The following is a 25,017-nucleotide window of genomic DNA, read 5'->3' as shown; positions in this document are numbered from 1 at the left end:
GACGCATATAACCTTTTAACGCCCGTACTGCAACATCCACCATATAACGCAATTGCATTACTATGAATTATTGATCTGTGAGTGGATCAGAGTATCTTCACTTATCTTTTCTGTATATCTAATGATTCATGGTTGAAAGATTCATCTGATACTTGTCTTTCCATATGTGTTCTTGAACAATACGTCAGTAAGTACACATCAGGTTTGAATCATAGAGCCAATAGCCGTTAAATAGCAAAATGACGTTTCGTGCATTGGAAAGGTATATTTCGATTGCTTTCGTAGATCTTGTTGTAAGACCAGAAATCCAAAAAGACCGTTTTTAACGAAAGCATTAAACTTGAATCTTGATGGGTTTGTAAGAGCACAAAGATAATTAAGTTTGTTTGAACAGGATAAGGAACGTACCTATATCAAAACCAATAAAAACTGTGCCCGTGTGTTATCTGATGAGTATTGAAGAACGGGGCCCAGTGCACATAGGTTCCTTTGTTTGGTTCGGGTAATTCGGGATCTTTTGTTAGGATTTAGCAGGAAATGTTTGTCGTAATAAGAGAAAGCCAAATGGTCTCAAAAGACTCACTCGAGTAAAAATTTAAATTCGGGTTTTTCAAGAAGTTCAGCGGGAGGTTTTATGTTTGAAAAATCTTTCTCGTTGAGGGATTTACTAATTTCTTCAACGGGGAAGTCCATGCTGAAAAAAGGAATAATAAGAATCAGTAACGGTTACTGATTTATATATATATATATATATATATATATATATATATAAAAGACGATTTTGTAGTTTGTAGAAAGATATACCCAGAATTGTCATCCAACAAATATGAGTCCCTGTCAGGTTCGTTGGAGTCTTCTGACATTAAAACTTTGAATTTGGAAATAACCTATACAGAGATGAGTGTAAGATAAATTAGCAGGAAAATAAAAACGCAGCTGGGAAACATTTAGTTTAGAGGAGGCAATGTCAAGTAGGGATGCAAAAAAAAAACCCGTATCCGATGGAGAAACCCGAAACCCGATACTTTTGGGCCGGGAACGATCCGGGTAAATGAGTCTAGGGCCGGGTATAGGGATGGTTTACAATTTTTTCGCGGGTCTGGGTCCGGATATGGTTTTAGACACAAACCGATCACTCGACCTGTATACCCGAAAAGACCCGAGTCCGTATATCCGGCCTGCCGAATACCCGGCCCGTATACCCGAAAAAAGACTCGAATACCCATGGGAAAACCCGTTTACCCAATAGTAGGTAAGTAAATGGGGACCCGGATACCCGTGGGGAAACCCGTTTACCCGCTAGTTAGAAACTAAATGGGGACCCGGCGGGTCCGGGTCTAGGTTTTGGACGGGTTTTTTTATCGGGTTCCGGTCTGGGATTACCTAAACCTGGCCCTAACCCGACCCGATGCCATCCTCAACTCGTATACTCATCGATAGGTTGATTAGGTTATGGGGTATCTTTATAGTCCAAACAAAATATAAATTAGAGGGAAATGGGTTGAGTGGATTAAACAGGGGTAAAAATTACTCTCTAAGTGCACTTATATTGCTTACAGCTTACTAAAACATTTTAATTCATAAAATAGTATGATTTGTGTGATAATACGGTTTTGTAATCATTTCTAACACTCTAACCAAGCCAACCTGGACTAAAATCAGCCCAAACCCAATTTGACCAGCTATATGACCGACCTATTTTGCCACCTCTAATATAGTTGTTTCTGAGGAATATGAATAAGTAACTGTCATTAATTAAACTTACTTCAGGGGAAACACTATGGGTTTCATCATTGTCATGAGAGAAGAAAATGCATAGTTTGTAAACTTGATGAATACTTAAAACCTGAAACGCGTACCACTTAAGTTAGACAAAAGAGATATATCATGAAGATGTAATTAAAAAAAAAAAAAAAAAGGAAGACTTACAGGGCATAGTTTAGTTGTGAGTTCATCATAAGATATTTTTGACTTCTGTTGTACAACCTGAACAATTTTTTTTTACAAATAATTAAAAATTAAATTTAGACAGAACTTTGAAAGACTTATAACTGGAACCGAAACAAACACTTTTTAACATACGAGAAAGCCGACTGCCTGCCTTACACGGCTGAGTTCATCCGATGAAGAGTCTGCATACTGATCAATGAACGGTTACTGGTTAAGCTCATTACCTCTGACTTAAATCAATATTAAAGGTGACAATTTTGTTGTGAATTCATTGATTTAGGTAACTTATAAATCTCATATATGTCAAATAAATCCCAATAGAGCCAAACTAGACAAATGGTTTTAAATCCACCCAACGTGTGTTTTTGTGCAAAAATACCTCCCATGTTTTATTCAAATTCAGATAGTTATTGTATTGCAATCATATTTAAAGAATCAAACATTTATTAAAAACTTATAAAAATGGACCAAAAAGTGTTTTCATGTCAACAAGACGTGCATCGCCTGGAAGTTACTATGACTTTCTACCGAACCCGCCCGAACCACCCGTCTTGCCACGTCAGATAAATTAAACATCAAAGGCATTTAAGTGAGCACCTCTGTTGTGGCCTTTGAACACCAAAGCTCTAATTTAGTTAATCCTGCTTTCACATACTCCCCGTTTGCAAACGTGCAACATTCTTTATGTAGGCAAAGGCTGAAGTCACAAGCAGAAAATTTAAAGCTTAATATAAAAAATTTATCTACTTTGACTTGGTCAATCTTTCAAGTCAAGAGAACATAACTCTTACCTGTTAAACAGCTGTACATTAATAAAAGAAAAAGCTTGTGAAAATATTTTCTGAATAATGACTGATGGCACCTGAAAGAAATATGGCTAGTCAGTTTTCCCAATCAGAAACGTTTTTTTTTTTTTAAAACATTGTTGCATAACTTGGAAATACTCGCCAAGTACTCGGTTTCTGAAACTCCGAGAGTACTCTGAAAGTTCTCGGTCAAACTAGGTCAAAAATGGGTCAAAACTCGGGATTAGTCGGAAAAAACTGTCAAAACTCTGTCAAAATTGGTCAAAGTCAAACTTGGTCAACATCTGAGTACTCCCCGAGTAACGATTTGGGCAACCTTGTAAAAAAGTCACGTACTTGGCATTCTTTTAATGTATCGAGGCGTGCATTTAGGCTTTCGATGATGCTATCCCAATAATCAATCGGAAAAGATTTACCATCTGATATTATTGGCGCCTGAATAATTAGGAAATTATTAGATTTACATCGTATGATGTCAGCATGATATAGAACAATGAAGAGCATATGGTACCTGAATACAAGAAGATAGAAGTTGCGACAAATCCTTCTTCAAGTTGTCACGAATCGATCCGTATAAGTTTTCGACAAAACCCACAAGTTGTTTTTTAAAAAGTAAAGCTGGGTACTTGACCTCCACATGGCACACTATACTAATTATGGAAGCAGACCGAAATCCCTATAGAATATAAAATAATACTCATTTTAGTAAACTTAAAACCTCCCATTAATCCACGAGTTTTTACCAACGTTGAAAAAGACGCAAGACGAGGTCAAGAAGGTCGGGACCTTAAAAGATCGAGACAGGGCGAGACTGACGTTGACTTTTATATATATATTACTTGTTTAGATTAAATTGGATAGTGTTTAATCTCAACCGAATTAAATCAAAAAAATAGTAAAAAGAAACAGAGGTCAAATGGTTCAACCGTGTTGAAAGTTCCCAATCTTCACTTTTTATGCATACAAATATAAAGCCTCCTAAATCATTTTATTTATATACTCAGGTAAAATTATTACTGTAATAATATTATATTACTTTGTATAATGATATACATTAATCGTATATAGAATGTTTTAAAATGGATATACATATTCATAGTTTGCAGAGAACCCAACCTGAACCATTTTGATCTGCACAAAAAACTGACCCATTACCCAACCAGACTTAGTAGCCCATATTGCTACCTCTTAGAAAACGGGTTTTAATTAGAAAAAGAGAGTACTTGAGTCATTCTTCCAAATAATGATGGCGGTGGCGGTTTCGGAGGACTTGGACTTAAAGTCTTCTGAGTCAAAAACAGCAACGTTGATGTGACCGAGAGCCAATACGCCATATGTTTGATATCTTCTTTTTCCTGAAAAAACATGCAAACCGAGTGTCAACTTAATATAGAAAGTAAATTAAATGTCAATAATTAAATGCAGACATGAAAACATTTCAAAATTATGCATCTGACCTCTATTGTTGAACCCATCGTTTGGATAATACGATCAAATACGGTGGTTATTTCAGATTCAAAAGCTTTGCAATGTAAAAGACTTTTGTATATAACATATGTAGCAACAGGTTTCCCTTGAGAGAACCTGAGATCTTGTGCGACAGCTGTCATAACAGTATCAACCAGTTCCTATACCGAAACAGACAATTAGAGGATACTATTTACCATCAAATTATATCAAGGCGATCAATCAATTACGTGTATATCTAACTTTGTAGGTTATGTAAATTTGTTACTGAGCTAAAATCATAACTTTTTAGGTACACCTAGTATTATAATGATAATAATCCCTATTATATAGCTGGAGATATTAATAATAATTATCCATATAGAAATCAGGGCCGAAAATAGAGTGGGCAGGGGGCATCTGCCCGGTGGATTTGAAATTTATAAGGTTAGAATTTTGGATTTTTTATTTATTTTGTCCCCAACAACTCAAAAGTCCATGACCCAAAAGCCTCCATCTTTTTCATTGTTGGAATCTTTACTTTAAAAAAAAAAGGTTGTATTTTACCCAAAAGCCTCCATATTTTGCCCCAACCCAAAAGCCCATGACCCAAAAGGTTATATTTTGCCCAAAAGCCTCCATATTTTGCCCCCAACCCAAAAGCCCATGACCCAAAAGGTTGTATTTTCATGGAAGAATGGATGAAAAAATTTACAGGCAATGTGAACGCTTTAAAAAAAAATCTCGGCCCAGGTGAAAAAATTTCTTGGTTCCGCCACTAATAGCAATGAAACCAATCCTAGGGATATAAATGGTAGGTACTTATAAATTGTAAATTAGAAAGGAAATACTAATATAATATCTGTTATCACTAACACACAATACAATGTATGAGTATAAGTAAAAAATAACCTCATGACACAAAGATCCTCTAAAATATTTCAAACATTTAGTACTTAACTCTATGCATGGATTCTTGGAAACAACTTTCTTATCAACATGTAATTTTTCGATGTGTTTGCTTATGCATAAGCAATTCTTTAATCCAACTATCTTGTTAACAAAAGTAATCGATAAATTAACCATATTGAGAACCAAACGTCACACTAAATTGAAGAAAAAGGTAACAAAAACAAATTAAAGAACGTACACGCTCTCTTCCGATAGTAGATTGTGTCAAGTTGCTATCAAATTTCTTTGAAGGTGAGCCACTTTGTCCTTCCTGCAAAATAAAAGGTTAGAAATAATAATTAGCCTAAGCATATACATAATAACATAGCGACATACTTATAAGATTTATCATGTTTTAGCAAACTAAAGTTCAGGTTTCTTATAGCATCATGCTTTACAAAACACACATTTATAGCAGAAAGTTACTAGTATATCCGTTGACCTGTAGTCAACCTCCGTCCCATTATAAGTGTCATGTTTTGACTTTTCAAAGTCTTTTTTCTTATTCAACTTTGACTTTAAATATTTTTATTTGTGTTATATAGTAATTGATAAAAATTATATGAATGGATAAAGTTTTAGATACGTTTTCATTGATATAACTTTCATCAAGTATTATATACCACAAACTAAGAAATATAAAGTCAAAGCTGTGAAAATAAGATTTCCAAAAAGTCAAAACAGTCAAAACATGACACTTATAATGGGACGAAGGTATAAGGTATTATAGTTTTGTCTACCTAGCTGCAACATATGCGCCATGAGTCATTTAGTCATGTGGCAGTGACATGGATTGTTTAGTTTTTCAATGAATTATTATATTTATAAACATCGCCAAATCACTATCACTGTTAACAATTAAATAAAGTGAATACGAATCAGCTTTTTTCAAGATCACCTTTTGTCGAAAAATCTCTTCCTCTACTTCCATGTCAGCAATCCTTTCTTGAAGACTTAAGTAGGAACAACAATATATATAGCAAGAAAGTCACCACTTCACATTCAAATTATGTATATAATTGTAAATAAATAAATGAATAAAAACTGGTTAAAAAAAATGAACCTTTGCATGTCAAGCTTCAACTCAATTATCTTTGATTCTGCATCCATAGCCTCCTTCAACCTATCTTCACTCAGTTTACTTGTTTCTTCATATTTCTTTTGTGTTTCACTATTTTCCTGTTCTAGTGATTTAACCACATCCTACAAATTATCCAAAACAACGAAATACAACAAATTATATTATAAAAGGTTATAAATTATAATCTTGACTAGGCAATTCGGCACATGACTAGTTTTTGTAAATGTTCAGGTGATTTTGAACTATGAAGAAATGTCAAACAGGTTGAAATTAAAGGATATTAATATAAAGTAAATTTTGATCAGAGCAGATTTTGACCTGGACCCATTTTGACCCATTGTGTGATCCGACCCGCCCATTATCCCACCTGTTCATATAAGCAAGAAAAAGGGTACTTGACTTAAAAACCTGACCTTAAGCTTCTCATTGTCAGAAGTAAGAGTCTCTATTTTCTCACTGTCAGCAACACAAACTTGTTGGAATTGAATTTGCATCTCTTTTATAGCGGACTGAAATATCGTAGTTTCCATATTTTTTGTTACCTCCATATCAACCTATAAAAGCACGACAAACAATAAAAAACCAATTACTTACAAAAGGAGTAAAACTAAAGCTTTGCTTTTTATAATCTCTCATGTCATCTTTTTGTGTTCAAAACAACAATAAAAGTTGTTAAAAAAAATATATTTCATGTTTTTTGTAGCATGATATAAAACAAATTGTTTGAAGGTTATGAAGCACCAGTTGAACTTCCATCTCTTTTATAGCAGACTGTAGACTTCCAATTTCTTTATTTTTTGTTTCCTCCATTTCAGCCTACAAAATTCAAACAATTAAAAGTATATAAAAGGAACAATAAAAGTTACATCTACACCATGTTAAATCTTTTTAATGTTTTGTGCATCAAGAAGTAAAACAAGTAACTAGAATGACATTATTACCCTTGTGCGTTCCTCCTCCTGCAATCGCAATGCTAGTTCTTTGGCTTCTTTTTCCCATTTCAATTTGGAATTTTCGAGCGAATTGGTGTCCTTCGCAACCTTCGGGACAACAAACATTTATAAGATTTATGTATATATAAGTAGACAGTAGTATATGATGAATTTTCAACCATTATTATCAAAGTCAGTTTGGCTAAATGTACCCATACTCTGAAATTTGGGTCGATTGGGTCAACCATTCATGTCAAATTGGGTCAACCTTTCATGTCAAATTGGGTCAACCTTTCATGTCAAATTGGGTCTTGAGAGAAATTAGGTATGGCGATGTAAAGAAAACACTTAAAAGAAGGTCCAATGGGTTTCCCTCCAACCAATTGGGTCTTGTACCATATTTAAAGGAACACGTCCAATGGGTATCAATTCCTAAAGCTCAATAAATAGAGATAGGTCTAATGGTTCTTGTGAATGGGTCAAATGGGTCGTGCATAACAAGTTTCATTCAAAGTTATAACATTTATTATGTATATTAATATTTTCTTATATATATAAACCACAAATAAAACGTAAAACGTAATCGTAAATGTAAAAGTCGAATGTAAAAGTAGATGACCAATGAACCGTTTCGACCCGTTATCCAACCATACCCAACCTGACCCATTTGGACTCGTTTAAAAATCGGACTTATTTGACCCATGACCCATTTCAACCCAAAACCGTTTTAACCCGTTATCCAAACCGACCCAACCTGACCCATTTAGACTTGTTTAAAAATTGGACTTGTTTGACCCATGACCCATTTCAACCCAAAACCGTTTAAACCCGTTACCCAAACCGACCCAACCTGACCCGTTTTCCAGGTATAGCTGAATGTATAACGGGTCAAAATTCACTAATATGTATTCAAATGCTTACAACACTGTACAAATTTAAAATTATATACTGGAAAGTGGCAACTACATTATAAGTTATAAAATTCTGTTTATTACATTAACCGATTAAAAATATGCAATAAGATTGGACCAAAAAGTGTTGCCAGAGTGAGCCAACCCGTTTTGACCCTCACACTAAACAACAATAGTGTTGTAAATGGGTTTTAATCTTGAGCCTAAAATATGACAGAACAAAAAACAGGATAACACTATACCAACCTTCTTAAGCCTTCTAAATTCTGTGCATCCCAAGTCCTTTCTAACGATTGACTGAGCATAGATTGCTACTTTCCTCATTTTCAAATAACCACGCAAAGCCACAGATTTTCGGTATCGACTCTGCAATATATTTAACAGAGCATTCTAAGTATAAGATTAAAAAGAGTTTTAATAGTGAATTCTAACAAAGTGAACCATAATATATACAACCAGTGTCATTAAATGGCATATTCATTGATAAACTAAAAATATGACCTGCATAACGGTTGCTGCATTCGTTTGCCTTTTATGATTGTATGTTTTACGTGCATCCGTACCCCGAATTCCATTTTGAATTAGAATAACCGAAGAGCACATAAATTTGTATTTTTTCCTCTCCCGATGCATACGTGCATTTTTCTGGATACTTAAACATGCTCTTTCTCGCTTTCGGTGCTCGTAGCAATAACGTGCAACTTCCCCTGTAACAACAGTACATAAAAAAGTAAGCTTTTGACACGATCAAAAAGGGTTTACTTGCAGAAAAAGATAACAAACTTGGGTACAGTTTCAGTTTAAGTTTTAGGTAACCCTTTTTTTCCATATAGAACCCTTAATTTGAAACAGTACCAACAAGTTTATAAAAAACCTCAATCTACAAATACATTTCAGTATGAAACCATGTAAATTTCTTTTAGGTGGCTCTTAAGAGGTCCATTCAAGGTTGTAAAAGTCGCGAGTCAGGACAAGTCGTTCGAGTCAGAGACGAGTCGGGCGTTGACCAACGTTGACTTTTAGTAATAGAAAAAAATTATATATATATATATATATATATATATATATATATATATATATATATATATATATATATATATATAAATATATATATATATGTATGTTACACATAAATATATCAAACATCACACATAAATATTTCAAACATAGATATATTGCACAAAAACTAAATTTAAAAAATATACAAATGTTGACCTAACTTTGACCGGCTGAGACCCGAGTCAACCTGACTTGGACCAACTTTGACCCGACTTTATAGCGTTGACAGACTTTTAAGGCATTTCTGGAGCAGTTGGGACGGGCTAGCATAAAAACCGACGCGTCGCCTGACTTTTACAACAGTGGGTCCATTACATACTCATTAAGGTCAAGGTAAAAGATCACTTTAGATCAATTTGTATTATTTTTTTAAAGTTATTGTATATACAAAGCTGGTTACTTTTTCAGTCTTTTGTACAAATAACCTGAAAAAAACTCGAGTTCATAGATCCAATGAACTAATCTACACATAATTAACAGTTTATACCTCTACATATAGTTTGTATTGGTATTGCTGAAGATCGCAATGAGATAAATCTCTTAAACGCATAATGCGACCGAAATTTTGTCTGAATTTTGGTAGCAGATTTTCCTAAAACCTCAGTTCTACGAGCATCAATCTCTGCCATCTGACCCGCCCGAAGAAACACTTTCGTTTTACCAATCTGCAATAGCTAACATTATAAGCATTAAGAAAAGAATGATAACTTAAACTCAAAGTTGCAAAAATCGCACTTGGGGAGTACTTGGTCATATCTTTTTTAGGGACTACTAGGCAACTCGGGAAGATGTTGACCAACGTTGACCAATTTTGACCGATTTTGACCGAGTTTTTACCTAATTTAACTGAGTTTTTACCTGATAACCTTGAAGCTTCGCCTTTTCAAGCAGAATTTTTGAAGCCTCGACCTCATCGCTACAATTGAATGCAGGATATGTTGATCAAAAGAGCATATTACCAAAATAAAAAATTGAAAAAGAAAAGACATAAGGGCCATTGTTATTACCTTAGATCTTTAACATTAGGCGAAAGGACTTTGAATCGGTCTATAAATTCATGAAAAGGTTTACGAGTAGGAAAGCCTGCACAACTGATTCTAATTGCCTCCATAACTCCCTAAAATAACATGAATTGCTCTCTCAATATGGAAGACATTATATATAAAATCGGATCATGACAAATCAAAATGGGTTAAGGTAAAACGGGTAGAAATTTAGTACGTGTTGAAACAAGTGAGTACACGTTTTTTTTTCATTTCTAAAAATATAAAAAATACAACGGTTAAAAATCCATAATTTTAACTATAATATTACAATGATGATCCATTATTTAAACTATATTATCACAATCATTTTATACATACACTTTAGGCAACTTTCAAGTTTCAACCCACTTGGCTCATTCTCACTTTAGTAACTTTTTTTTACTTTAACCCTTATAATGATCTGTCAGCAGTGTTGTAAAAAAGGCCGAGGCGGGCGTCGCAACAGTTTTACCATGCTACCGTTGCAACGAACCTAGAAACGGTTAAAAGAATGGTCATGGCTTAAAGAACGGTCAACAACGCTAAAAAGACGGTCAACAACGGTCAACAACGTCTGAGACTGTAAAAAATGGCTGAGACAGGTTCGAGACGGATGTTGATCAACGTTGACTTTTTAAATAAATTTAAAACATAAACGTTTTAAACATATATATTTCAAATTAAAGGTAAATATCTATGTTTACTTTGAAATATTTATGTTTGAAATATATATAGAAAGCCAACATTGGTCAACATCCGTCTCGACCACGTTTTTTCCGTTGCGACATTTTAAGGTCCATACCGTCTCGACCCCGTCTCGCGTCTTTTCAACCTTTTTTGTCAGTAATATGATATAACCCATAAATGCCAAACTCACCCCACATCGAAGTTGTTGCAGTATATTCTGATTTTCGAATATAGCAGGCTTAAGAAGATTATTCGGCTTCACACAACGAACATAATGTGGCTCAGTGTGACTAAGTGTCTCAAGTAAAGAATTCAATTGTTGCTGTGAATTAGAGACATGCAATAATGAGCTTAAAATCGCATAATACTTACGACTAATGGTGTATTGAGATATAGAATAATGATTAGACCTTGAACTGGGACCCAATTGATATGAACTTAGAAGCTTTAGATGAATCTTGCGATTGAGGTGGGAATAAGCTTGATACAAAGAAACATTTGGAAGCATTCATTAAAGCTTGATGTTCTGCAACAACATAATCTTTGTTCTTATCCAAGAAATATTCACTTTGATATGTGACCTGAAATCAAAGTGTAAAACTTGAATAAATATTCTCTAATAGGGCAGCCTTTATGGATACAATGTATCTTATAATCAAACATAAAACATGTATATATGACACAAATTTTACCTTTAAAAAATATACTCCCTCTGTCCCATACTAATAGTCCACTATTTCATTTTGTGATATCCCGAATCAATAGTCCACATTTATAAATAGATAAAAATAAAGGCAAATGGCCCAAAAAGGTAACATAAGTTACACGATTTGCCAATAAAGGTAATATGGGTTTTGCTGATGCCCGAAAAGAATTACGTGTTTCAGTTGTTGCCCAAAAAGGATTATCATCTGAAAAATATGCAATTGAGGGTAACATCGTCAAATTCATTAACGACCGTTAGTCAAATTCCGTTAAGTGCTCCCATGTGTTTGGCATGTGAGAGACAAAATTACATGGTTGGCCCTGAACCTTATAAAAAATTAAAAAATAACAATAATAAATAAAAAAAGTATTAAAAAGTAAGGGGTAAAACTGTAAAGTAAATAAAAAGTACAGTGTAAATGGGATTTCTTGTGTTTTTTGTCATGAGGCTATTAAATTAGGACACAGAGTGTGAAAATTTCACCTAACTTTGACTTTGACCCAGACCCGACTCAACCCAACATTAACCTGACTTTTAGTGTTAGACCGACTTTTAAGGCGTTTTTGGGAGACTCGGGAAGGGCTAGTCCCCAAAATGTTGGCTGACTTTCAAAACAATGATTACAATACTTATACGCACACACAAATTTATCCTATTTAGTAACTATCATGTAACATAAGAATATGAATAATGCTTACATCACCAGCATAATGACAAATGGTGAAGTCCGTCTTTGATAGCTTTGGCTTGCTAAAACGTTTATGATTGGTAAACGTCTGGTAAAGCTTTTCAGCGAAGGTGGCATGGGTTGATCTTGGAAACATGCTGCATAAAATCGACATTAATAGGTCAGTTTCAATGTAGTGTATGTTATAACATCATGATACTAACCAAAAGAGACAAAAACACTTTTTATTGACTTCACTTTAACTAGTGATCTTTCACATAGAACATATAAGTAATTAAATGAAAAAATTACGTTGTTGGTCCACAAACTTTGTATCAATAAACATAGTAATCTTTTTATTATTTTTACTCTGTTGACCTTCATTTATCAATTCATTTCGAGGATGACCCTGACGTTAATCTTCCCCCGTTAAGTCTTCACACAAGACTTGCACATGAGGGTAATTCTGTCTTTTTGTCTCTTCCTTCTTCTAACTATCACCATTCACCCATCTTCATCTACATCCTTTTAACAAAAAGACGAAAAAATCCTCTTGTGCCAGACATGTGACCAATTTTAACGGAAATATTTAACTGGCGATAGTTTCAGGGTCAACTATGACACGAATTGATAAATGGAGGTCAACAGAGTAAAAAAAAAAAAAGGTTACCTATGTTATTTGAGACAAAGTTTAGGGACCAACGGTGCAATTTTATGTAGTTAAATAGCTAGTAACAATATAGAATAGTATACAAACAGGAAAGAAATGCACGCGTACCAAGCTTCGTCCAAAAGAGCAAGGATTCCGCCAGGTTTCTGCAGTTAATTGAAACTAAATTAGATTAAGACACCATCATTTTTTATAAATCCACCACACACGCATTTACAAATTGTACTGTACAACTTATTAATGCATATGTAGGGTGGATTTATAAAAAAATGATGGTGGAAATATCACCACCCGTTAAGAAAACACAACAAACTGCTACAGGTGTCATTATGGGTAATTCTTAGGTAACACTTTCACTCCAAACATTCAAAATAATTTTTAGGTCAGTAAGGTATTTAAGATATGATTACGTATTTCAATAACATAACTGATTAAATAGACCAATTAAGAAAGGTTAATGCATTTACGATATAGAAAAATTTCGACCCATTTAACCAATTCGGCCGTTTGACCCATTTCAATGAGATAGTCAAATACAGATACCTTTTCAATGAGATCTAGAATGTCTTGATTATCAACGAACTCTATGTAACTCCAATTAATTTCCTCTTTAGAATATTCTTCTTGTTCCATTTTGAAAACATGCTGCCATATAGAAGATTGTTTTACCAGCAACCAGATTACGCTAATACATACTTTAAAAACTTTAAAAAAAAAAAATCTAATTTCACAAACCTGATTAAAATGTTGTTGAAGTTTTTCATTAGTTAAATTGATGCAAAACTGCTCGAAACTGCATAAGCAAATCAACTGTTATATTGATAAAAAAAACTACAAAAGCTGATATATCCATCAAAAATCCATGAGCAATTATGATAGTGACACGGATTAATTTTGTAGTTATTTGTTATAAAACTGTTAATTAAGGGCTTATTCATAACGTAGTGCCAGTAAATAACCTAAACTTAAAATGATGAACCAAAAGCATACCAGTTAAGCACCTGTTCGTCTTGAAGCTTTCAAATCCATAAATATCCAGAACCCCGATCAAGAATTTCGAGTTTTCATCTTGACCAATTGAGTTATTAATCTTGCTCACAATCCTGGGTGATCAAATTAGAATTTTCAGCTAAAAAAACTAAAAAAATAATAAAAAATAAAAACAAATCTTATGGCTAAGTTGGCAATATAGCAGAGCCGGCCGGATTGGATAATGGGTCAACATGAAATGTTTATTATTATAGAGTTGACCCGCAAACACTTGTCCATTTTTCAGAAAACTTGTACTAGTGTAATGCCATAATTATGATTATACACAACTATTACATCAATAATTTTTTTCAAACAGCAGTACAGGATCACCCGGGGGACTTAACCACCCATGCGTTCATCTCCCTGCAGTTGCATAACCCGCCCCCAACTGCTGCCCAGGAGGAAACCCGGCCCAATCCGAGAGGCATGGGCAGTAAAACCCCCCTCCCCCACTGCCCCCGCAACGCGATGTACGAAAGGCACTCGTTGGTGGAATTCAAGGGTAAAGGGGCAACATTGTGTGCAATGCTGCACCCCACGAGAGTCGAACTCCTGACCCCTCGCTAAGAGAGGCAGGCCACTACCACATGAGCTACAACACAATGTTTACATCAATATTTTTATCTTTAAGTAATTATTCATTTGGATCAAACTTACCAATCAAACAATCTTGAATAAACAATTTTGGCCAAAGCATCTCTACAAATAGCTGCAGAATTTGGATCAAGAGACTTTTTAATGCTCTCGCCACGAGTTGTCATCACACGCTTGCAGAAAGATTCTTCAAGTGCCTTCTCATCACACCTAAACATAAAACACCTATTTTACGACGACTTACTTCTAATAAAGTAAGCGCAAAAATTGAAATTTAAAATAAAGACTAATTACATGAAAAGCTCAGCAGCAGTTTTCAGATGAAATTTAGATTTATCATCTTTAGGTTGAGAGGTATCTGGTTCACTTCCCCTACTGAACTCAATATTTCCTAAGTGGAGAATTGCAGCCACAACACGAAATATGGCTTCCTGTAGAATAAAATATGAATTAATTAATTTACATTAAAGTGACATAGTTTAATAATTATAAATATTTATTACTAGTATGATTGTGTGATATTTACCTGCTCATCAGAACTGATACCAACAACCTCCATGGCTTGTTTAGTTGCAAGATACTCTTTAGCTTCATCCATTCCTGACAGTTGATAACAGTTTGATTGATTAAGGTAATGAAACGTCTGTGGGTTCCCCAACTTATACTTTTCAAACACCTATAAAATGCACCAATCATAATGCAGTTATAAACTAATTATCTTTATCATATTATACTAATAAAAGTAAAAATAAATGAAAAGCAAGGTTTCAAAAATTGCTACTCGGGGAGCACTTGGTCGGGACTTTTTAGGGAGTACTTGGCAACTCGGGGAGTACTCGAATGTTGACCAAGTTTGATTTTGACCAAGTTTGACCGAGTTATAAAATTTTAGGATGACAAAAAAGGTGGTTACCTCAGGTGGTGCAGCGCAGAGCATGTAAAAGCAATGATAACTTCTCTCGGGGTCGGAAACTTGACAAACACGTGATCTTTCAAGCAAATAAGTTCTTATAGCAGCTCCAGATATTCTTCCTTGTTCATTGAATTGTATCTCAACAAACTTACCAAAACGACTGCAACAATACAAGACTCAGTTAATTTAAACTCGAGTAACCAAAATGATAAGACTTGATACTTAAAACTATTGTCTGTTTCCATAAAAGATTTTACACGAACCTTGAATTGTTGTTCCTAACAGTCTTCGCGTTACCAAATGCTTCTAAAACCGGATTAGACTGCCAAAAGAAAGAAAAGCAAACAAATTTCCTATTAATGTGTGATTAATGTACAGACAGGCACTCTAGTAGCTGTTGTAGAGGTGGGTCACGGGTCAAAATGATATGGGTTAACTGAAAATATGGTTTACAAAACATAAAACAGAATAAAAAAGTATTTTTTAAGCTAATTCGTTTTGTTTGATGCGTTAGAGATAAAACTAACTCCCGTTATTAACTCAATATCAAGTAGAAGTATCCAAACTATGACATTTAAGTGATGATGTGCATAGAATTTTTACAATTTACAAGTAGATATAACGTACTTCTAGAACTTTCTGCTCAACACTCCTTTCATCGCCACCCTGGCGACCTCCCATATAAGCAAGGTACTGCATCAGATTTTTCGTGCTTTCAGTCTTACCAGCACCACTTTCTCCACTGACCAGAATAGACTGGCTTATTTTCTCATTAACCATCTGCCTGAATTCGAAAAAGACCTTATTTCTCATACATATAATAATAGTAATAGTAATAATTAATATTAATAATATATAATAATAAGCAAGGTTGCAAAAAATCGCTACACGGGGAGTACTCGATCGATACTTTTTAGGGAGTACTCGATCGGGACTTTTCAGGGAGAAGTCGGCAACTCGGGGAGTACACGAGAGTACTCGGATGTTGACTAAGTTTGACTTTGCACAATTGTGGCCGAGTTCTGACCAATTTTGACTGATTATCCGAGTTTTGACCGATGTCCCGAGTAATTCTGAGTTTTGGCCGAGTTTGACCAATTTTGACTGAGTTTGACCAAGTTTGCACCGAGGACTCCCCGAGCTGCCAAAACGAGTGCTCGCCGAGTAATTCAGAGTTATGCAACACTGATAATAAAGAATTTTCTAGCAGTCATTAAGGTGCAAAAAACACTTGTAGATTTTAATAACTACCATCTAAAAGTCAAGGCTAACCACTTTGTACAACACATTAATGCTCGTTAAAGACATCCCTAAAGGCTTTCGTTAGAAAAATTCTTATAATTATGATACTTTTAAAATATAGAAGCTAAAAAAAGCAAAATGAAAAGGAAAATCATGCCTGTATGCTGCATCTGCAATAGCATAAGGATGAGGGCTTAGCTCTCCAAGAGCAACCCCTTTGTATTTTTCCATTACACTTTTGTCATATATATTCGGTATTCGTTTGAAAGGATTCACCGCAATCAAAATATTTGCTGTGTAAGTCTAAAAAACCAATAAATGGCACAGATTAAATGTTAGCATTGAAATAAAAATTCCATCAACAGCTAATTTATAAATGTACTCACATAAATTTCATTAATGTCAAATCTTCTTTTCAAATTACGTAAAACTCCTGGCTCATGTAAATAAGACAACTTTGTCATATCATCGACTCCACGTTCAGGGAAATCGGGATCTTTTGGATACACGTTTGACAATTTAGCAACAACCTGTAGGAAACAAATGCATCAAATAACCATTAAAAAAAAAAAAAAAAAAAAAAAAAAAAAAAAAAAAAAAGTTTCAAAAAGTATTTTTGTCAAATTTTGTTGCAATTAATTGAGATACGTAATGTTAGTACACCGTGTCCATCAGTATCTATAATATAAGTTACCAATAAAAACAGTATTACTCGATGAATATGCAACCGATAAAGAAAACACATACTTCTTTTCCTGATGAACATTTTACTTTTATTTCTTTGTCGTCTATTTCCAAAACTTCACCATCTATCCAGGCTTCATCTTGATCCTCGACCCAAACTTGCGATCCAACTATGATACTTGCTGAAGTAGACTGCATGAACATGATGTTAATTAATAAAGTAATTATTCACCAATACAGGTTTTAATTATTAACTAACAATATACACGGAACGTAACATAATTTCACTGTTGTTCTACATTCATATGGTATCAATATCGTCGTTAAAACTCTCAATAGCATGCTATTGATTCAACAAAATAATTAAATAGCTATTATAGCCAAGGTTGAAAAAGACGTGAGACGGGGCCGAAACGGTAGCGACCTCAAAACGTCGCAACGGAAAAAACGGGGCCGAGACGGGGGGTCGAAACGGATGTTGACTAATGTTGACTTTTATATATATAAATATATATTTACACATATTTTAGAGCTAAAAAACCTTCGTTGACAAGTTTGTACCTATAATTGCTATTAGCGTTAATATAATACAAAATGTAATACTAAACTAAGTCAATTTTGATTGATTTGACCGACTTATGACCGATTTTAACAGAATTTCTGACTATTGACCGGCGTTGACCGAATTTTTCCCGCATTTGACCTGACTTTTAACCGTTGACCGGCTTATAAGAAAACGGGATGGGGTCGAAACGGTTTAGTCACCAAAACGCCGTAACGGGCGTTGCAACGGATGCAACGAACGCCGTTTACAACAGTGATTATAGCAAATTGTTTATAATTACATTTTTTTTTTAAATACATATACCATACCATATCCACACAGAAACAAAAAAAAAAAAAAAAAGTGAATGTATCATTATTTCATTACAGAATGCGGACTGATAACATAAGCAAAACATAAGAGAAATGAATTAATTAATTTCTAATTAAAAAAATTAAACAAAAGTAATGATAATAAAGTGAAATTACTAAACATCTTCAAAAATTAGGGCTATTGAAATCGGATTAAGAGAAGTTACCATTTGAAATCAGTTATATCGATCTCCTTAATAATGTGTAAAGATCTAATGATATTTCAATCTTTTCATATGATCAATCAATGGAATGTAAATTTGTTAGGAGAAACGTTGCAGAGGACAATGACGGTGTAAGAGACTAAAATTAGTGAGAAAAAATAGCTCCGGCAACGTTTCCGTCGTCCGATACCATACTCCGATGACCGGAAAAGCTAATTTGAGTAATTTGTTTTTTGTTTTGTGTTTCGCCCAACGATCAGAGAAGCAAGGATGAAGGGAACGACTTCTCTTTCTAGCTTATATACTCTTTCCCTTTTATGGAAATATAAATTAGAATTAAAATATACTTATTTTTTTTTTTTTCGAAAATAACAAAAACTTTTATAAATATTGAAACACTTTTTTGAAAAGAAAACGGATTCAACAAGAAACGCAAAAGAGAATTTCGAAGAGGCTCGAACCTAAATAGCGACTGCCATTAAACTATCTATACCAAGCTTAACCTACCTAAACCGAAACAAAACCAACAACTACAAGCATATGAATAACAACAAAATACAAAATTGAAAGACAACCGCAAAAATATAGTTATCTAATCTAATCAATTATTCAAAACTTGATTATAATTTAATGATGACTTTTTTACCGAGATAGTTTAACCTCGGTAATTTGTAATTCTTGCCCAAATAATCCCTCTATCATACACAAATAATCCCTTTTGCTAAAAAAATCGGAATAATTAAACAGTACTCCGTAATATTCTACTAACGTTAGTTATTTTTCAGATTTCTTGCAAAGAGAAAAACAATATTTAGAATTAGAATTTATTTTAAAATTTATAGAATAGTGAACAAATGAAGTTTTATCTCCCGTGTATTTTCAACTAGAAAGGAAAAATAAATCGAAGATTGAAGATGAACTAACCCAAATTCAAAAAAATAAAATACCCCACACACTTTGAAAGTGTTTAGATTCTATTAGCGTGCAATGAGTGACTAGCTAAAAGAGTGGAGTGACCATCTTTGAATATCTAATATCAAGTGGAGTGAAATAATACCGCGATTCAAAACTTTGGAATGGAATAAAAGACCTGTAAACGAGCAAAAAAGATGGTCCGATAGCGAAAGTGGGGGTTACATGCGAAAGATACAAGCAAGCAACCGTATATTGTAGTCCGTGGTTCATAAGTTTTCAATATTTCAAGTTTCGGTGAGCTAAACTCGAAAATAACAAAAAATTACTTATTTCGATATATATTCCTCAAACATATGATATAACTTCCTTTAAATAACAACTGATAATCCCAATCTTCTCTTACTTAATTAGAGAAATAGCATCATATCCTTAAGCCAAGTATTGAGCGTCTAAAAAATCTTACATGGTTAATTAAAGAGAGAACAGTAGTTTAATAGTAAGCCAAAAGTTAAGCCAAAAGAGGTTATGAGTCCTAGCTTTTGAGTTCAAGTTCGGTTATGAAAGCTTTTGACCAGGGCTTGTCTCGAGAATTTAAGGGCCTAGAACGATGTGAAAAAAAAAAGCCCTTACGCCCTAACGAATAATAATATAAACTAATTTTAAAAAGACCCTTTCGACTATGCTAGAATGCTAGTGGACTTTGATTTTTTTATGGGACTTTTGATTGTTGTTTTTGAGCCTATTGTGTTTTGCATTCGCTGCTTCAGTTGTGTTTCCATAGTTTCTTTGCTTTTCAACTCTCCGATTATATCTGTATATAAAAAAAAAATTTGGGTCTAAAAATCATGGACCCTGAGCAGTCAATCACTTTGTTCCCCTCCGGGACTCCCTGCTTTCGACTATACTGTCATCATTATACTTCTTAACGATACATGGTTCGTGATTTGCTAGCCTTATGTAATTGAGAATATGCAACTCTTTTGGTTGATTACATATTTATAACAGATGTTCCTATTGTAGACTTGTAGTAGATTAATAGAATACAAAATTCAACATGTGACGTACATTTGTAAATGTGAGAATGAACAATTTATATACACAACGAACTGGGATCATCAAATTACATCTATAGCTAGAAACCTCAAGTAAGCTTGATATAGAGTACAAAATTCTTAATCAGTCCAATTCGGGTCGTACATATATATAATTTTTTTTTAGTACATATACATATACATTACATTACATATTACATATTACATTACATATTACATACATATATTAAAGCAAAATCATATCATACTTGTATCAACTAAAATGAGGCTCAATTCCATTTCAAAACCTCAAATTTCATGGTCCTGAATCCAAATAATCAAGATTTACATAAACAACTAACAAACTGAATGCACAAACAACGCAAACAAATCCAAACTCCAATAAATAAGTCTCAAATATGTAGAAAACCTCAAAAATTAAGCCTATTTACGAAAACTACTGGTAACACTAATCTACATGCATAATAAAAGATATTTAAGTGGCAAAGCGGACGAAGCGGACAAAGTAAGGTGTCAAGATCAATGCCACGTCTATCTATTTCAACCCTAACGACCATATACTTGTTCATTGTCCAAAAGCGATTCAAATATGGGAACTTGTCATTGTCTGGTGGAACCAACAACAAACATCAATCACATCCATCGAAGACGCATTAATTAACAACCAAGCGTTCACAAGTAATGGTCTCGGCAACTCCATTTAACAAGCCACAAAATAGATCGTTTGTTACATAATTTGAAAATATAAGAATCTTAAAGTCTTCACAAAGAAAGAACGGGTTCCCGCAACTATCCTCTCCGAAATCCAAACACAAAGCATCAGTTGGATTTCCAAACGATCCAAAAAGAAGACACTCGAGTGGCAACAATGGCTAATCAACCCCTATTTATATGTCTCAACTCTCCCGCATAGTTTAGGAATCGGCTAAGTAGTATACACATTGTTCCTCCTTTTTTGTTCGGAAAATGAGGCATTGTTTCTATATTGGTGAGCATGATTAAATGGGTTGTTAGCTCTTAACTTTGTTGTCGACTTCAGCATTGTTAAGCCCACCCCCCCTGCTTGATTTCAAGTTCTATTGCTTGCCATATATCGGTATAATTCTCTCATCCTTTCGACTATTTGTAGATTAGCACGATTCCCCATTGTATAGATATGCCCCATTGTATAGATATGCATAGGTCCATTGTTATCCATTTTAATAACAATAATATATACTTGCTTTTCAAAAAAAATATATATATATATATATAATATTTAAGTGGGAGTTTACCAAACTTGAATTGGACAAAAGTCGAACCGGGTCAACAGTTCTTATTTCTCTACAAATTTGATTCTCAAGTCGTTTAGAGTATACCTTAATACGTATAACATGTTTACAACATACATCATCAATTTCTCTAACTGATTCAGATACTCAACTACTCAGCTTAATTTCCACATGCAGAAATAAGCAACAAAACTAACATGCTTTTTCCGCTATATCAACCAACCATGGGGCTTTTTTTTGGATAAAGAACTAACTGTTATGATCTTCCTGAATTGATAACTTGAATCGAGGAGACCCGAGACTAACCCTGAATTCACTTAAGAATCGAGGGATAGCTCGACATAGCCATAAGCCCAAGTGTAGAACTCACTCCCAAAAGCTAGCTTGAAGGAGGAGGGGACACCTTGACTTAGCCATCACTCAATCCCATACTTGGGCGATGTGGGATCGTAACAATACCCCACCCTCAATGAGCCAACGTCCTCGTTGGTCACGGCTATGTTGGTCACGGTTGACACCCTCTCTCGGTCCAAGCCACCACTCCATAGGCCACCACTCCGAGTGTTGGGTCCGAAAGGCGAGGCTAGCTCTGATACCATTTGTTATGATCTTCCTGAATTGATAACTTGAATCGAGGAGACCCGAGACTAACCCTGAATTCACTTAAGAATCGAGGGATAGCTCGACATAGCCATAAGCCCAAGTGTAGAACTCACTCCCAAAAGCTAGCTTGAAGGAGGAGGGGACACCTTGACTTAGCCATCACTCAATCCCATACTTGGGCGATGTGGGATCGTAACACTAACCATGGGGCTTTTTTTTGGATAAAGAACTAACCATGGGGCTTTCGACTAAGCATGTAGCATTCATAACACTTTACAAAGAGATATGAAAGGTTAGTCAATATACTAAACAAAACTACAGAAATTGGTGACAAACGACTAATCTATGCACTATCGTTCTTTCACAGAACATGATAATAAGACCCTTATATTCAATGTTCTGCAAGAAACAAATGACCTGCAACAATGCAGTCAATGCCGATAAGCAACATACCAACTTACCATCTGTATGGCAAAAGGTATAAAATATGCATAAGTAACCACTTATAGCTCATATTTTATAACTTGCATTCATCAAAAGTCATCACGTAATTGTAGCCATGGCTTAAAGCTTATTACAAGTAGCATGAAATCCCTAGAGGCACAATCTTCATTATAACACCAATCTAGTACAAGACCCTATATAACACCAATCTAGTACAAGACCCTATAAATTTACAATAGATATGCAGTTACTTGATCATGTTTATCTCTTTCAAGCAACAACAAAAATCTATGTGACCATAGTGTGGTGATATGCACTAATTAAATAAGAACAATGCCACCTACTTCCCATACCCCAGAACACTATAACCATGGTGAAATCTGACACAAGTCTCAGTAAGGAACATATAAATAGTCTCAAAGTAGCAAGCTTATTGATAGACCATATGTAACCGCTTGATTTAAGTATGTGGATACTATTTCCATTCTGCAAGTAACATTCACCTGCTTGTTGGCTTAAACGAAAAAAAAAAAATAATACATAAAGATATATAAAAAGATATATAAAAAGACGCAACAAGCAGGAGTAAGTACTTTGCAATGCTATCAAACGTTCAAATGTGTAATTTGAGCCGGTGTAATCAGATCGAATAAACATATTGATAGAAACAAGATTCAACTATATGATTCTTCATCTGACAAACCATTAATGATAACTAACTGCAAGCATACAGGATCCAGCACACAACTTCCTTATATGTTAGTGTTTTGACTTTCTTATGCTCTATCAAAACTCAATAATCTGACTCTTATAAGGGTGCTCCCAATGTATCCGTCCAACCCATCGCCCAGCTGCTAGTCCACGAGGACACCAATGGCAGCACTTAGTCCAGGTGCTAGTCCAGGTGCTAGTCCAGGCCTTCGTTCTCATACTCGTCCATTTCAATCATATTGCTGGACGGATGGATTAAAAAATAGACTTGTACATTGTGTTTTAAAAATTGTACAATACAATAATTAATTAATTTAGTGAGTTTAATTTATTTGAGGAAGGAGTGTCATGGTTGGGAGTGTTTAGTCCTGGGGTTAGTCCTGCGAAGGAAGTGGGAAGAAAGTGATGATGTGGCGCTGATGTGGCGCTGAGGACTTGCCTGGAGACATGTCTCCATTGGGAGCTCTCTAATAGATGTGAAACAGCTTAAATTAAGTTGAAAAGCTTAAACCATTATTAACCATCCTAAAATACTCGAATATTCGTATCATTAGCTATGTTAAAACACAATATTCTGCTCATCTAAGCAATATACACAACCTAGACCTTGATTTACATAGTTTACCCTAAAAATCAGATGTTCATAACGAATCTATGATTCTAACATAATCCGTTCCAAGTATAGTAATTCAAGCCCTGATTCATATGTAAATAACAAAAATTAAACAATTAATCTCCACTAATTTCATCATAAAACCCTAGAAACCCTAAATCACTACACAGAAACGCACAAAACCTAAATTTAAATTAAATACGCAACAGTTAACAGATACTAAAATTCATAACATACGAAGCAAGCAACAATTGCTGATAATCGAAAACAGTACGGAGTATTAAGCAGCCAATACGTACGGACATTAAGATAAACAAAATACGGAACGATAATGGACGGTACAAATATTAAGTTTGAGAAATCAATTAACATCAGTTGATATCAGCATCATCGAAATCGTCTTCGAAGGAATTGAAGAAATCGGAATCGGCGAGACGGTGGTGATCCATGGAGGCAAGCGGACCTTCTCCGAAAATATCAAGTGCGTCCACGTCATCAACGTCCATAGCTACCGTTGATCCTTGCTCTTCCATCTCTCCGAACAGATCTACCGGCATTGGCTTCATTATTTGATTGTTCTCTTCTCGAATGTTCTCGGTTTCGGGTTCCGAAACCTCTCCGGTTATTGAATGCTAAGTTACAGAATTGGTGTTTTTATACTACGTATCTATTTGAAGAAACAGTTTGGACCCTTCAGAATTAGAATTTAAAGATATTCGACCTCCTTGATTTTTATTTATTTTATTTTATTTTTGATAAATATAAATATAAATATATTATTATACTTTTAAATTAGGGGTTTTAACATATTGGTTCACATCCAAATCACATATTTATTCGTCTAAACCTGATAATATCATATATGTTCATTTTAACTTATAAAATCACATATTTATCAACTTATATTCTAAATCTTATATTAAGTTATCCTATTTAATATGAAAAAATCAAATTATGTTAATAACTGACTTAT

The 25,017-nt window shown here is 34.4% G+C and overlaps 2 protein-coding genes across 2 annotated transcripts; both read right to left on the bottom strand.

Moving 5' to 3' along the window:
- Positions 1 to 579: 579 nt before the first annotated feature.
- LOC139874916 (myosin-14-like) lies at positions 580 to 17,554 on the bottom strand. The gene is made up of 39 exons (XM_071862307.1): positions 17,420 to 17,554; positions 17,059 to 17,202; positions 16,830 to 16,975; positions 16,058 to 16,214; positions 15,694 to 15,752; positions 15,431 to 15,590; positions 15,044 to 15,193; positions 14,812 to 14,948; positions 14,581 to 14,727; positions 13,893 to 13,994; positions 13,627 to 13,684; positions 13,435 to 13,536; positions 13,000 to 13,037; positions 12,253 to 12,379; positions 11,259 to 11,429; positions 11,039 to 11,170; positions 10,144 to 10,253; positions 9,995 to 10,052; positions 9,624 to 9,801; positions 8,579 to 8,784; positions 8,324 to 8,443; positions 7,176 to 7,274; positions 6,985 to 7,050; positions 6,648 to 6,788; positions 6,217 to 6,356; positions 5,984 to 6,106; positions 5,740 to 5,803; positions 5,353 to 5,424; positions 4,214 to 4,384; positions 3,980 to 4,111; positions 3,268 to 3,432; positions 3,093 to 3,191; positions 2,742 to 2,812; positions 2,548 to 2,647; positions 2,083 to 2,139; positions 1,930 to 1,986; positions 1,766 to 1,846; positions 805 to 887; positions 580 to 694 (listed from the first exon to the last, which is right to left on the bottom strand). The coding sequence occupies exons 1-39, from the start codon at positions 17,552 to 17,554 to the stop codon at positions 580 to 582; spliced, it is 4,473 nt and encodes a 1,490-aa protein (XP_071718408.1).
- Positions 17,555 to 24,240: 6,686 nt separating this feature from the next.
- LOC139877787 (small acidic protein 1) lies at positions 24,241 to 24,661 on the bottom strand. Its single transcript, XM_071865208.1, has one exon. It carries the CDS (start codon positions 24,608 to 24,610, stop codon positions 24,416 to 24,418), a length of 195 nt encoding a protein of 64 aa, XP_071721309.1. The 5' UTR covers positions 24,611 to 24,661; the 3' UTR covers positions 24,241 to 24,415.
- Between the last annotated feature and the right edge of the window lie 356 nt (positions 24,662 to 25,017).

Source organism: Rutidosis leptorrhynchoides, chromosome 11 (genome assembly GCF_046630445.1).
Source record: "Rutidosis leptorrhynchoides isolate AG116_Rl617_1_P2 chromosome 11, CSIRO_AGI_Rlap_v1, whole genome shotgun sequence".
NCBI classification, from domain to species: Eukaryota; Viridiplantae; Streptophyta; class Magnoliopsida; order Asterales; family Asteraceae; genus Rutidosis; species Rutidosis leptorrhynchoides.
The sequence above is the reverse complement of the archived record's forward strand: the minus strand, read 5'-3'. Positions and strand labels throughout refer to the sequence as shown.

Coding starts and splice junctions, on each gene's coding strand:
- LOC139874916 (XM_071862307.1), bottom strand. CDS start 17,554: ATGCAGTCTACTTCAGCAAGTATCATAGTTGGATCGCAAGTTTGGGTC. Junction 13,537..13,626: donor TTCAACAACATTTTAATCAG/GTTTGTGAAATT, acceptor TCTATATGGCAG/CATGTTTTCAAAATGGAACA. Junction 6,789..6,984: donor CTGCTATAAAAGAGATGGAA/GTTCAACTGGTG, acceptor GTGCTTTTATAG/GTTGATATGGAGGTAACAAA.
- LOC139877787 (XM_071865208.1), bottom strand. CDS start 24,610: ATGAAGCCAATGCCGGTAGATCTGTTCGGAGAGATGGAAGAGCAAGGA.